Consider the following 15,688-nt stretch of genomic DNA (forward strand, 5'->3'; position numbering starts at 1 on the left):
TCCTCCTCTGGGCACAAAACGGAGATACAAAGACTTTAAAGCTTAGCACAACTTTAAAGCTCCTGATAATTAGAACCTTCATTCGGTCTCTCTCTCTCTCTCGCTCTCTCTCCTCACTCTCTTTTCTCTCTTCTGTGTATCATCTCTCTCTCCGCTTTCTCTCTCTCTCTCTCTCTTCTCTTTCTTCTGTGTATCATTTCAGGGGGAAACATTTGTCCCTGACCTCCTCTCTCTGCGTGTGAGGGTTGTGTTTGTTTGTTGAAGGTCTTCCTCTCTGTTTTAACACTGACACCGGAGTGCTCTGGAGCTCCGGAGAACACAGTGATTGTTGTTGCTAAGTGAACCATCCAGGTTATGGATTCAGGGCCGGCCCTAGGACTTTTGTGACCCTAAGCAAGATTTTTAATGTGCCCCCCCCCCCCCCACACACGTTTTGTCGGGGGGTTGGAGTTTTCTTTTGATGGGTGTTTTCGATAGACGGGTGTTTAATCGACAAGGGGGTACATCAAAAATTGGCATCAATCCACACACAATACCCCATAATGACAAAGTGAAAACAAGTTTTTAGAAATTTCTGCAAATGTATTCAAATCGAAACGCAGAAATACTAGAGTGACAAAAATGTCATCAACAAATCACTCAGTAAGTTGAATTGAGTTCATCTTAATGCAAGGATAACAGTTAATGTAATTTTGGAATCAATATCTTTGTTTTTATAGGGCCTCTGATTTGAATTAATTACACACTGTGTAGATTAGGATGTCACTATCAACTCAGCAAATTTCACAATTTTCTCTTGATCCTGACAAACTCCTCAGTCCCTGCCAGTGACAAATATACCCATAAATTGATACAGCACCACTATTATTCACACCAGAGATGGTGCAGAAACTGGGAGCATCAACGTTTTTTTTTGGCCACTTGGTTGTAGACCAATTCTGTAGAGTGACTCAGATGATGTTGTCCCATCAACTGTGCTTTTTCCTCTCCACCAATCAACTTTGTACATGTGAGTCTCTCCAGGCCTCAGGGTCGCATTCTGAGCAGTTATGTTCCTCTCCATTTGCTCAATTTATAATGACAACCTGATCCACATTGATTCCTATGCAAATCAGAGACCCTATAAAAACAAAGATATTGATTCTAAAATGTCATTAACTATTATCCTTGCATTAAGATGGACTCAACTTACTGAGTAATTTGTTGATGACATTTGAGCTTTTTAGCTTTTAAGAGTGTCAGAGCAAAGGGTGTGAAGACTTATGCACATGAGGTATTTCTGTGTTTCAATTTTAATAAATGTGCTTGTTTTCACTCTGTCATTATGAGGTATTGTGTGTGGATTGATGCCCTTTTTTATGATTTAAATTGAGTCTAAAACACAACAAAATGTGAAACAAGTGAAGGGGTGTGTTGACTTTCTATAGCCACTGTATATTAACATTTGAGAAGTTAAATAACAATAAAAGTCAACGTTTTCAACTATAAAAGCAACAAACTTGCACGTAACACCAATGAGCCTCGGAAAAGCGCTATATAAATTCAATGAATTATTATTATTATTAATGAAAAACTAAAATATTTTGACAAATAAATGATCAATGAATAATCGATATGAGTGCAAATTGATTATAGTATAAAGTGTAAATAAATAAAGTTACTAAACACTACATAATTGTTAACAACAAAACAACAGGCTACTGTAGAAACTATAGCTGTCCATCCTTTCAACACCATCCAACATCAGTCCTCAAAAAAAAAATATATATACCGGTATATAATATATATATATATATATATAATTTATTTATTTTTAAGTGTGGCCCCCTGTAGTGGTTGTGGCCCTAAGCAACCGCTTAGTCCGTTCATGCCTTGGGCCGGCCCTGTATGGATTTATATGAAATATACCCTAGATGGTTAAACAACAACAACAACAACAACAACAACAACAAATGAAAAGGACAAAACAATCGACACTATCCGCGGATAGGACAGATGCTAGATAAGACGATCATTGATGGATGACACACTCCCGCGTCTCTCCATGTGTCTTCTCCTGAGGTAACTCTTGATGATAATAGATAATAGATAAATAAACTGTCCTCTGTCCCTCCGTGCGTCTTGGCTCAGGTGATCCACGTCACGGGCCGGCTAAGGATCCGGATGACATTGACCCACAGCCGCTCCGTACCCAACCAGATGATGGGCATGGTGGTGGTGGCCCACGCCCTGCCCCCGCCCACCATCAACGAGGTGCGCATCGACTGCCAGATGTTCGTCACCCGGGTCAACATGGACCTCAACATCGTCTACTGTGAGAACAGGTAAGACACGTGTACCGTGTTATATTAAACATGTATTAAACAACAACACACACTGAACACTTTATTAGGAACACCTGTACAGTCCAAGCTGGGGAGGGGGTGTGACGGTGTGGGGAATGTTTTCTTGGCACACTTTGGGCCTGTTAATACAAATCAATCATCACTTGAATGCCACAGCCTATTTGAGTATTTTTGCGGACCATGTGCATCCCTTCATGGACACAATGGATGTACCCATCTTCTAATGGCTACTTCCAGCATGATAATGCACCATGTCACACAGCAAAAGTCGTCTCAAACTGGTTTCATGAACATGACGATGAGTTAAGTGACGATGGCCGATGGCCTTCCCAGTCACCGGATCTGAATCCAATAGAACACCTCTGGGATGTGGTAGAATGGGAGATTCACAGCTTGAAAGTGCAATGCCACAAAGAATTGAGGCTGTTTTGAGAGCAAAGTATTAGTATAGTGTTCCAAATAAAGTGGTCGGTGAGTGTGTATTTATTTATTTTATTTATTTATTTTATTTGTAAAGGGACAATGCATATTAATGAACATTAAAAATGTAAATATTACTGATTTAGCCAGAAGGCTAATTTTCATCCATAGTCCCTCGCCAAGTTATAAAAGGCTTCCTAAAAACATACAATAACATCACACAGTAAAAGCATACATAGCAACGGTAATACTGTACAGGAAATAATAAATCATCAACTACTAATTAAACGTTGTTTACTCTGAGAACAGGTAAGACTAACCTGGAGTGTTAACACTGTGCCCTATGTTCCCATACCCACACTAGCGTACTATGAAGTACGCATGGCCATTGCATTGATTCATTGTGTTTTACTACTTTAAGACTACATCCACACTAGCATTCAGTGTATACTGTATCACATGACTTAGTAGTAGTACAGATATCTAACCCCCCTGCCTGTCACGTCGGCCCTTGTTTCAGTGTAATAGCATGTTGCCTGACCCTCAACGTGCATACAGAACGGTACATTTTGAACATGATTATTCCGCCGGTACTCGTGATCACCTGTGGTGTCTGTTAGATGGTGGTGTTGATTATGATTGTTGGGATTGAGATAAACCTTCAGTACCTCCAGTAATGAAAATATGACATCACCAGACACAGTGGAAGGTGTCTCACAGCCCCATTCAGGACGCCCTAATGGAATTCTGATCAGGATCTGTCTCAGAAATCCAGGTTTCAGGTGGATATTCCAGATATCCTAAATAAAAAGCACTGTATTCATGGGTAGATTGTGGACAGATTGCTTTCGGTCGGAGAACACAGAACGGAGAGATGATATTCAATACTGAGTGATAGCTGGCGTTTCATCAGCCGGGGGAGATGGGGACACATCCCGTGGCCTGTTACACCTTATTGTCCCTGAATGTGGGACTGTCTATGTGGAGTCTAGGCCTCCTGGTCATTAGGGTGACACATGGGGAGGACAACAGAGATTGTCTATCAGGACTGGCTGTAATGACACCCACCGCACACTCACATACTCTGCTGCTACTGAGCAGGTGTTACTGTTAAAGACCTTTTTACTGAAATGCTTATACCGTTCACTTGATTGTTTTGTGTGATTTAGGGTGATCTTTGATACTATTGTATGACTGGTGATATTATTGTATGACTGGTGATATTATTGTATGACTGGTGATACTATTGTATGACTGGTGATATTATTGTCTGACTGGTGATATTATTGTATGACTGGTGATATTATTGTATGACTGGTGATACTATTGTATGACTGGTGATATTATTGTATGACCAGTGATATTATTGTATGACCGGTGATGTTATTGAATGACTGGTGATATCATTGTACGGCAGCATGGGACTCTATGGGCTAATGTGCTGATTGAACTTGATTTTTAGAATCAGTGACTACATGGACCTGACACCGGTGGACGTGGTGGGGAAGCGGTGTTACCAGTTCATCCATGCCGAGGACGTGGAGGGCATACGACACTGCCATCTAGACTGTGAGTACTACCACTACAATCATACAGCTCTGTTCAGCTCAGCTCAGCTCAGCTCAGTTCATTTCAGTTCAGTTCAGTTCAGTTCAGTTCAGTTCAGTTCAGTTCAGTTCAGTTCAGTTCAGTTCAGTTCAGTTCAGTTCAGTTCAGTTCAGTTCAGTTCAGTTCAGTTCAGTTCAGTTCAGTTCAGTTCAGCTCAGTTCAGTTCAGTTCAGTTCAGTTCAGTTCAGTTCAGGTCAGTTCAGTTCAGGTCAGTTCAGTTCAGCTCAGTTCAGCTCAGTTCAGTTCAGCTCAGCTCAGCTCAGTTCAGTTCAGGTCAGTTCAGTTCAGTTCAGTTCAGCTCAGTTCAAAAATAAACAAGATAAAACATTTAATAAGCATAGATCAAGTGCTAGTGTTTAGTCATAAATGCTGCAGAACATTTACATTTTGAGTTTGGGCCTGTTTGAGTTCTACAAGGAATTCCTGATGAAATGGAAGTGTTGATTATTTGTGTTAATTCACTCACCAAGCAGCTAAATATGTTTTTTTTAAAAGCTTGTTGGCAGGACATCAAGGGCACAGGTTTAAGACGTGACATGATTTAATCTAGAGTCTTGTAGTCGATGGTGTTAAACAGTGACATAGTTGTGCCTGACACAGAGGAGCTAATGACTTTGTCTAATGGCTTATATTTTATTGTTAAAAAAGCCTCCATTACCTCCAGAGAGTGAAATCCAGTTCAGTCCCTGTGACGTCTAGCTCTGGCAGTGTGATGTCTAGCTCTTGATGCATCGCTATGAACAGAGTCCACCTAGAGAGGCGGCCATGTTTGCCAATAAAGGGACATGTCAGAGAGACAGACGCTCATGTCTGTCTCTCTAGGGCCGCTCTGCGACTCGCTGCATGGGTTTCATCTGTCCAGCCTTTACTGGACTGGTAAAAAGCGGGAAGGCGTGGCGAATGGCGTCACGTTCCATTGGTCTTGTGAGGTGTGGGACCCCATAGCGTAGCAGGCTGGACCGGGAAGGGTGTGTGTGGGGGGGGGGGGTAGGAAGGCGTAAATCCCCCACTTTATTAGGTGTTTGCAAGTCCCGGTGGGTGGGGGGTGTCAGGGGTGGGGGAAGACAAGTGTCCTTGGATCTGTCGGTCGGCAGGCCGAGGGAATTTCCAACCGTCTGATTCGATATTGGGGAGTTGAACTGAATTAGGGCCCAATTACTGCCGCATGGAGCACTGTCCCCATGTCTTAAACCACCAGCACAGTCCATCTATTAGAGGATGAGACCCAGCAGAGGGAAGGAAGGAGAGGAGGAGGAGGAGGAGGAGAGAGGGAGGTGAACAAAGATGAGAGAAGAGAAGAGGGGAGTGGGGAATGAGGAGGAGAAGAGAGGAGAGTACAGGGGGAGAAAGAGGAGTGAGAGACCAGGTAAGAGAGGAGAGAGAGAGATAGGGAAGGGAAGGGAGGCTTTAATGTATGCTCGTGGGTTAAGATGTGATGACAGCGAGTGAAACTTTTTTCAATTACATTCCGTGGGGGGAGGGGGGGGGGTTTCAGTCGGAACAGACCATCCAATCAGCATGTGCCAGTGTCACCTGTGATCAGGTCACACAGGGTCAGAGGTCATGGGACTCTACAGGAAATGGAGGAGATTATTCCACTTGGTTGCCTCTCTAGATGAGAGGTCAGAAGTGAAGCAGATGTGGGGGGGGGGGGGGTGTAAATGAATTGGCTTTGGTCGGATGGTTTTTAATGTGGCGCGATAGTCACTTGGCTTTTTATTCACACAGAGGACTGTGAAATGATCGGCGGGGGAGGGGGGTGGGGGGGGCAGTTTCCCATAAGCTCCTTAGCGCTGAGATCATCTCGGGAGATCATCCGTCGCCTACATTGGACTGGAGATGAGTTCAGTGCTACCGGGTTGTCAGGTAATGCAGAACTGCCTCCATTTTATGTGTGGACTGGATACGAGAGAGATAGGAGAGAGAGAGAGAGAGAGAGAGAGAGGGGGAGAGAGAGAGAGAGAGAGCGGGAGAGAGAGGGAGAGAGAGAGGGAGAGAATATACTGCAGCTCCAGGGGAGGTTAGTGGAGGTAGAACCTCATTGTAAAACACGGAACGGAATGAGGAACGGTACCAAACCACACCGGCGTGTCCTCATTCCGTCCCAGGCATTACGAGGAGCCCCGGCCTCCGATGTTCTACCTCCAGCTGCCATGGAGAAGCAGCCCCCCAGCCCCCAAGGCCTGGTCCATGTGCCTCCAGGCAGACTCCAGGAGCCCGTCTCCCGAGCCCTTCACACTGGCTTTAATGAAAGGGCTGCGTCTCTTTCTCCGGGTTCTCCTGTTGGAAGACTCTGAACCACAGCCACAGAAAACACCCCACACCCCCCTCTGAGAGCCCAGCTGAACGTAGACAGGCAAAGTTGCTGTAGATTTATTTATTTATTTATTAAAGCTTTGGAAACAGAAACCCATGACTTTGGACAGTACAGAAGAATGAGCTTCTAAAAAAAAACTAAAAAAACACCTCGCACACACACATGCACACACGCGCACACACACACACGCGCACACACATACACACACACACACACAGAAGAGTTGTCTATGAAGCCAGACAAATATCTTAACAGCCAGAGAAGAAGCGAATGTTCCCTCCTGTCTCCTTTCTCTCGTTCATATAAGGCTTGGCTTTACGATAATACCCCCGCGGAACCACAAGGACTTTTCCATAAAGCAATTTCACGGGTGTAAATTACTTACTTTTATATGACGGTGACACCCCCCCGTTGCAGGCGAGCGAGGGCCTCTTTGGGTAAAGGGTATCTGAAAGGTAGCAAGCCGCCATTATGGAAGAGATCCAAGTGATTAAAAGCAACTGAAGGACAGGAGAGGAGGAGGAAAGGATGGAGAGAGAGGGAGAGAGAGAGAGAGAGAGAGAGAGAGAGAGAGAGAGTGGGGGGATAGAGAGAGGGAGAGATGGAGGATAGAAAGAGAGAGACTGAGGAGAGAGAGAGAGAGAGAGAGAGAGAGAGAGAGAGAGAGCCTGGGATGGAAGAGGGAGAGGGATAGAGAGAGAGGGAAGCCGTCCTGCAGGCTTGCCCGGGGCTGCAGGAGAGAGGCTGCAGATTAAAGGGTGCGTATTCTTTTTAATGCCTGAAGCAGTAGACAGACAGGCAGACAGACAGACAGGCAGACTGGTAGGCAGACAGGTAGGCAGACAGACAGGCAGGCAGACTGGCAGGCAGACAGGCAGACAAACAAACAGACAGACAGACAGACAGACAGACTGGTAGGCAGACAGACATAGGGACAGGCAGGCATGCTGGCAGACAGGAAGACAGACAGGCAGGAATGCAGGCAGACAGACAGACAGACTGTCAGGCAGGCAGACAGACAGATAGAGAGACAGACAGACAGACAGACAGACAGACAGAGGGGCAGGCAGGCAGACAGGTAGGCATACAGACAGACAGACAGACAGACAGAGGGACAGGCAGACAGGTAGGCATACAGACAGACATACAGACAGAGGGGCAGTCAGGCAGACAGGTGGTCATACAGACAGACAGGCATACAGACAGGCATACAGACAGACAGACAGACAGACAGTGGAACATTGGCCTCTTCATGACCACTAAATCAATATCCAGAGCAGGGCATGATGTATCTAATGGCAGTGTAAGTGAACGGGGTTAAAGAGTAAGCCCCATCTGCGTGGATGGGGTGCCAGGGGTGGGGCAGGGGTTCGTGGGGGGGGGGGGGTCAGGGGTTCGGGGGGGGGGGTGTATTGATATGGATGCAGAGGGGAGAGTTCTGTCAGCCCTGTTTGGACACACACGGTACAGAGAGTTGTATATGTGACTCTGTGTACACGTTGTAGGTTAGAGGTACTAAACCCGTTCAAGGCTCATTGATTTGTCAAGTCACGCTTCAAATCAACTGGTTAGTTGCTCATCTCCCAATGTTGTGAGGTGGACCAGGATTGTGCTTGTCGGATTTTCAGAATGGTGATGAAAATTAATAAATACTGGGATATTAAATGAGCCGTGACTTTCAACATTAGGAATTAAATCCTTTCAGTAGAGACAGGGCAACCAATGAGGGGAATTCTTCATTCTGCATATCTAACTTCCACTTCTTTCTATTCCCAAAAAGATCAAATACAAATCCATTGGTTCTCTAATAGGAAATAATTTTTGAAATAATTATTGGAGTATTATATAGATTCTTTTATTTTTTCTCCTGAAACGATCGAGTGTCAAATGCCTCATATCCTCTGTGTTGTAGTTGTTAGACTCTAGAACTAACAATAATAAAATAAAATAAATAATAATAAAATAAACAAAGCATAAATAATGAAGGAGAGATCCAGGTTACAGGAGGCTGCTTTAGTGGCTGCCTGGCTGCTTTAGTGGATTGGAAAGAAAAACAAGTTATTTATCAGCTCCGCTCATCTTCTACATTATCGGGTCAGAAAGCATCCCAGATCTAAAGTCAACTGTTAGAGCCCTTGGGATGGCTTCTTAAACAATGCTATTAGTTCCTAATAGTTTTTAATTACTGGTCTTCTTTTTATATAAATCATTGTCCTTGTGGAACTGTCTTTCGTGGAAATGGCAAGTTGTAGCCGTAATTAAACTAAGAATATGAATTTACTACCTCACTCCTATTCTTACTGCTTCTGTTTCTGAGCGCCGTGATTAATGGAAATACATATTGTTTGAGATAACCATTTAGCGGTTAATTTAGCCAAATATATTGCAACTACTAGACCTTCTTCGGTTGAGCACAAGCAGACAAGGACACAGCGGCAGGGTGGTGGAGTTCTCACAGTGCCACAGCTTCCTCTGGTGGTAAAGGAGATGAACTGCAGCCTCTCAATGTAGAGCGAAGGGGCCATCAGTAAAAGGCTGGTTTCTCAAGGAGGGGTTATGGGCTGTAGATGGGCTGATGTTCTCTCTCTCTCTCTCTCTCTCTATCTCTCTCTCTCTCTCTCTCTCTCTCTCTCTCTCTCTCTCTCTCTCTCTCTCTCTCTCTCTCTCTCTCTCTCTCTCTCTCTCTCTCTCGCTCCCTCCCTCCCTCCATCCCTCCATCCACCCCCCCCCTCCCCCTCCCCCCCAGTGATAAACAAGGGTCAGTGTGTGACCAAGTACTACCGTTGGATCCAGAAGAACAGCGGCTACATCTGGATCCAGTCCAGCGCCACCATCGCCATCAACGCCAAGAACGGCAACGAGAAGAACATCATCTGGATCAACTACGTCCTCAGGTAAGAGGACGCGGCCACGCCTGGCCCCGGGCCCAGAACGGGCCCACACGGAGGGGGGGGGGGGGGGGCGGGGGGCACACCTGGACGCAGGCTGCTCAGCAAACAGCACTCAAGGGGGAACGGAGGGAGTTGTTGTTTTTTACGAGACAAAATTCAACCAACGGATCATTTAAAATAGCATTTAAAAAGCATTTAAGCCCTGTGTTTGACTTCTCTATTTGACCTCCATCTGCTGTGTTTCCTCTTCTCTTCCCCCCCCTCCCCCTCTCCCTCCCTCTCGCTCTCTCTCCTTCTCTCTCTCAGTAACCCGGAGTACAAGGACACTCCCATGGACATCGCCCAGCTGCCCAACCTCCCAGAGAAGGCCTCCGAGTCATCAGAGACCTCCGACTCCGAGTCAGAGTCCAAGGAGAACTCTGGTACCGTAGCCTTCATATCAGAGCCAGACAGAACCTGTAGCCTTCATATCAGAGCCAGACAGAACCTGTAGCCTTCATATCAGAGCCAGACAGAACCTGTAGCCTTCATATCAGAGCCAGACAGAACCTGTAGCCTTCATACCTGTTAGCCGTTAGCTCAACCCTCACACTACCTGTGGAGGGAAAACTAAACTGACCTGGTTTAGAATGTGAAACAGGTTAAATGGTTAGGTAGTGATCAGGGGAGGCTGTTGGAGGACAGGCTCGCTGTGGTGCATGGACCGGAATGGGGGAAGGGTATCAAACACACGTTTAACAACATAACAATTAGCCTGATTTCTACCTCCACCAGACCTGATACTGGCAGTGTTACTGTTTAGGACAGATTCCATCTCACAGAACTGTATTACCACACAGCATCCATAAGTCATGAAGTGTAGGTGGAACATACAGTACATATAGTAAACAATTAGTATCCATGCCCAAATAAGGAGTGGAGTTGAGCCATGTAAGGTGGAGCAGGAAGATGATGGTGTAGCCAGAAGGGAGAGGAGGGGAGAGAGATGATTCTGGGTGAGGAAGAAGGGAGAGGAGGGGAGAGAGATGATTCTGGGTGACAGTCGGAAAGAGAAGTGGCAGCATATTGGGCCTTGGCACCAAGCCTTCCTGAGTGCCCCCCCCCCCCCTATGCCAGCGTGCATCGTGGGGGCTGTAGTCCATGCCAGCTGCCTCTGGGCTGGAGTTGTCCTCTTCACCCTGGCAACAGAGAGAGTGTGAGAGTGCCCCGGCAGTAGCTACTATCACCCTGGCAGGCCTCAGTGTCACTGGGTTTCAGGAGGCTGGAGTGGGGTAGAGAGTGCCAATATGCCACAATAGCGCCAGTTAATGTCAGCCACCATAGAGGAACAGCAGCAGAATGTTGGAGTGTTTTGGTGGAGGTTTAGTTTGTGTCGAGTGGTGATGTGTTCCATGTTCACTATCACAGGTCTGCCAAAAATACATTTAGGAAGCTCAAATGGAATGTCAGTAACTGTCCCCCCCCCCCCCCCCCTCCCCAATTTATTATATAGCAACAACAAAAAATCTGTCCTAAAACAGGGAGTATTTCAACCAAACAAAAGGACATAGAAGTAGAAGTAGAGCACATTGTGTAGGACAGAGTTTTGTTCTGAGTGCTGTTCAGGTGTGCGTGCTTAACCTCAACATCTGTCTGTCCGTCTGTCCGTCTCGCCCTTCCCCTCCCCCCCTGAAGACAACGAGAACTCCAAGTCGGACGGGAAGGGCCACCAATCAGAGAACAGCGAGGATCCGGAGGCGGACAGTAAGAAGCAGCCCCCGGGCCAGTCCTCCCTGGAGCAGGAGGTCCACAGGCAGGAAGAGGGGGACAGCTCCAGCAACCCCGAGAGCCAGGACAGCGACGACAGCCTGGAACCTTCCGACTGCGAGGGGGAGACCAAGGAGGTGGGCCGGATCGGTCAGCTGACCCAGCTGGGCCGCCTGGGGGGGCTGCACATCAAGGTGGGCTCCTTTTTTTAAATTGGTTGGACTTAAAAAGGACTTAGGGGGCCGGGTGGTCGGGGTCCTTTTGATTTGATTTCAGAATGTCGTTTGATGTCATCTTTGTTTTGTTTCTGTTACTACTGTCTTTGTATATTCTTATCAGGTCGTCGTCTAAATCCAACCATCCGATTTTCTTGTCCATTTATTTGTGTCAACGTTATCGCCTGATAATGGACCTATCGTAAGCCACGCCCAAAAATATAAATTGTCCAATCATATCACAGCAAAAGTCACTACAGGCAGAAAACTTCAAACAACTCGCTAATATCTGATGGTGAAAAGCTTCTAGACTAAATATTCTTGTCATCTTTAAAAAAAACACGTCTATTACTTGCTGTGGTAAATCAGAAATCAGAAATTTGCCAACTCCCGCCATTGTAAGTCATTGAATGTCATTCAGTCACGGTCGATCAGTCAGTCACTGTCAGTGAAGTCAGTGAAGCGTTGTTTGTTTGTCCGAGTTTTCAAAGGGGGCGTGGCTTAGCGATAGGTCCTTTGTGTGTTTAATTGTGAAGTGTTGTGGAGGTTAAAGTGTTGATGTGGTTTGAAGGTGGAGCACTATGGAGACGGGGACGGGGTGACGCTGAGGGACTCTCCCTCCTCCTCCTCCTCCGAAGAGGAAGACGAGGATGACGGCGAGGAGGAGGATGAAGAGGACCGCAGCGTGAAGGACTGTGACAGCGGGGCTGAGCTGGCCGCCCCCGCCGCGAGCAAGCACCAGAAGAGGAAGAAGAGGAGGAAAAAGCAGAAGTGGAACGGAGGGAACAGCCGGCAACGTCTCCGCCTCTCCCCCCCCACCCCCTCCCCCGGGGGGGGCGGCCCCTCCCTGGACCCCTCCCTGGGCGAGCCCCCCCTCTTGCACCCCCCTTCCCCCGCCACCGCCGCCTCCGTGCTGAAGATCAAGACGGAGATGTCAGAGCCCATCAACTTCGACAACGACAGCAGCATCTGGAACTTCCCCCCCAACAGGGAGATCTCCAGGAACGAGTCCCCCTACAGCATGACCAAGCCCCCCCCTCCCCACGATGCCTTCCCCTCCCCCCAGGCGGGCGGCCTGCAGGTGGCCATCCCAGACTCCGTCCTGACCCCCCCGGGCACCGAGGGGGGGGGCAGCAGCAGGAAGACCCCCTACAGCAGCGCCGCCGGCAGCGGCCCCTCCTCCGCCTCCTCCGGCACCAGCCTGGCCCCTCCCCCCTCTAACTCCTCCTCCTCCGACCCTCTCTCCCCGCCCCTGTCGGCCTCGCCGCGAGACAACAAGCAACAGGCCACGCCCACCACCTCTAGCCCCGCCTCCTCCTCGCTGCTCTACACGGCGGGCGACCTGGAGGCTCTGCAGAGGCTGCAGGCGGGCAACGTGGTCCTCCCGCTGGTCCACCGGCTGGCTACGACCAGCGCCGCCTCGGCCGCCTCGGCCCCCCCCCGGGTCTACACCACCGGCACCATCCGCTACGCCCCCGCGGACGTCAGTCTGGCCATGCAGGGAAACCTGCTGCCCAATGCCGCCGCCGCCGCGCACGCCGCCATGAACTTCGTCGACGTGAACAGCGGGAGCTTCGGCCTGGACCCCAAGACCCCCATGGAGATGCTGTACCACCACGTCCACAGGCTCAACATGTCGGCGGGGCCGTTCGGGGGGGCGGTCAGCAGCGGCAGCCTCAGCCAGATGCCGGCGGCCAACGTGTTCACCACGGCGGAGGGACTGTTCTCCACGCTGCCCTTCCCCGTCTACAGCAACGGGATCCACGCCACACAGACTCTGGAGCGCAAGGAAGACTGAAGCTGAACCCCCAGACCATATTACTGTGTTGAATACCGATTAAACTGACGGACTTTTCTGTGAGACATAACGACTGTGTTTCAAGTGGGAAAAAAAAAACAAATATTCTAGCACTTTGAATTTGAGCAATTGAGCTTTGTGTAATAGAAATGAATGGCCCCCTGTGTCTTTCTATCTTGTTCTCTCCCCTCTCTCTGTCTCCTCCCCCTTTCCCTCTCCACCTCTCCTCCCTTCTTAACCCCTCTTTCGATCAATGACATTTTCTCTGATCAAACTAAACTGACTATTCTTTATTGTAAAGAATTCCTTTTTGCCTACAGAGAATTCATGTTACCACAAGACTCCTTCTGGAGCCGGAGGTAAAGGTTTTATTTGTGTTGATTGTGTTGCATCTTTATGAAGATGCCCTGTGTATTTAAGGAAGAGGGGGAAAGGTGTTTGTATGGAGAAAAACCCGGAAGGTTTTAAACCATATATCTTGATGTGATCAAGACTGAATACAACAAACGGACGTTGTTACCGTGTTTGACAAGGTCACGGAAATAATCTTTAAATGAAGATTCTAAGGGTTATTTCTTCAATGAGGGAATAGAATTTTAGAATTAATGCGTTTTTCTTTTTTTTTAATATATATATATAGCTCAGATTTAACTTTCAAATCAAGCATTAAAAAAGCAATTTTCTCGCGCCGGGTATCGCCCTGTGAATAGAATGTTACTCCTTGCTCTCCCAGGACTCTCGAACAGTACAGGTCAGTACCAGATAGATAGATAGAATGCTCTTTCTCTCTATCACTCCTTCCATACTCTCTTCCCTGCAGATCTACATGGTGCTACCACCAAGTTAATCCTCATTCAGCTGGCTGATGTAGGCACTGCACCCCTGCTGGCTGGTGTAGGTACTGCACCACTGCTCCAACAGAGTTACAGATAGACAGACAGCTTGGGAGATTTCCTTCAGGACATTCAAACCTCTAATCATCGTCTCTCCATGTTCATGACTCCCTCCCGGCCCACCCCTCCCGACCCCCTCAATCCAGTTATCCAAACGCCTCAATATGATTGGGCGCTGAGCAGGACAGAACGCGGAGCAGGTTGTTTTCGTTTGTTGTTTGTTTGTTTGTTTGTATTTTCTAACGAGATCACTTTTATCTCAGTGTAACTGAGGCTAATTAGCAACATTAACTTGAAGATTGAATGTTTAACTTTGACCGGCTTCTGTAAGTTAATTTTTCTTCCCTTCTTCCCTCATCCCTCCTCCTCTCCATCCTAGACCTCGACTCAGCATCACTACCAGTCTCCCTAATCAATCCGTTCTCTTCCTCTCCTCATTGTCGGACTCTGAAATCACATATCAAAGGAGATTGTAACAAGGACATGCATTTCAATCAAAAATGGAATACCAGTTGTTTTTTTGTTTCGGGGGTGGGGGGGTGGGGGGGATTCCACATTCCCTAATTCCTTTCTTCTTCTCTCTCTGTTGCCAAAAAAGTCTATCTCACAGTTTGGTGTTAAAACACTGTGATTGTTGTTTTTAAAAAGAATATAAGTAAAAGTAATAAAATGGAAAAACTGTCACTTCATCTTTTTGACAGCCGTCCATCAAAAACGTCATCTATTACCCAGCGTGATAACCGTAAACGTGTACAATGTGTAAGTGTCACTGGCTGTCAGTCTCTCCATAGCGGTTTCAGTGTGTGTTACTATATGCAGTATTTAACCAGCTGATGTAGCTGTTTTGTCCGTTGTCCTCTCTGTGCTTTTATCTCTAGTCCGGGGCGGGACAGGGGAGCGCGTGGCGCCCCTCTCCCTCTCCTCTGCAGTCTGTAGTGAAACAGTTGAGGCTATTGGAGTTTCGTGTGGTGGCCTTCCAAAGTAGAGCCACCTTTTTTTGCTGCTTCTTTTACGTCTGTGTTTCTTTCTGTTTCTCTGCTAATTGCTTTGCTGTTGTGTAGTCGACAGACCTCTCTCTCGCTCTCTCTCTCGCTCTCTCTCTCGCTCTCTCTCTCGCTCTCTCTCTCTCTTCTCTCAGAGATGAAAAGACTCTTAACTAGCTCAAAGGTTTATGGAGCCATTTTTGCCACTGAGGTATTCTGGGAAGTGCAGTTTCCAGCTCGCATTTATTATTATTACACTTTAAGATAAAATGATGACAATTAAAGCTAAAGTAGCATTTAGACATAGAATCTTCTGGAACCATAAAAGCCTCAGTTGTGAAACATTCCCAGAGTCCCTTGTGCTTCTTGTATGCATTGGGTGTATTTCATTGGTTTCCACCAAACCTGTTGACTTCAAGGACCCTGCAACTCACAGGAAATAATAATAATAAAAAAGATCATGGTAGTATTT

At 47.2% G+C, this 15,688-nt stretch overlaps 1 protein-coding gene across 1 annotated transcript in view; it reads left to right on the forward strand.

Moving 5' to 3' along the window:
• npas3 (neuronal PAS domain protein 3) overlaps positions 1-13,340 on the forward strand; it is a gene marked incomplete at both ends in the record, with an annotated part of 409,797 nt that extends 396,457 nt beyond the window's left edge. The window contains 6 exon segments of the mRNA XM_080525177.1: positions 2,131-2,324; positions 4,228-4,334; positions 9,437-9,584; positions 9,888-10,003; positions 11,256-11,521; positions 12,114-13,340. Of these exon segments, the coding sequence (XP_080381303.1) occupies positions 2,131-2,324; positions 4,228-4,334; positions 9,437-9,584; positions 9,888-10,003; positions 11,256-11,521; positions 12,114-13,340 (2,058 nt within the window).
• Between the last annotated feature and the right edge of the window lie 2,348 nt (positions 13,341-15,688).

The sequence above is a fragment of the Nansenia antarctica genome (genome assembly GCF_963989245.1).
Source record: "Nansenia antarctica genome assembly, chromosome: 3".
Classification (NCBI taxonomy): domain Eukaryota; kingdom Metazoa; phylum Chordata; class Actinopteri; order Argentiniformes; family Microstomatidae; genus Nansenia; species Nansenia antarctica.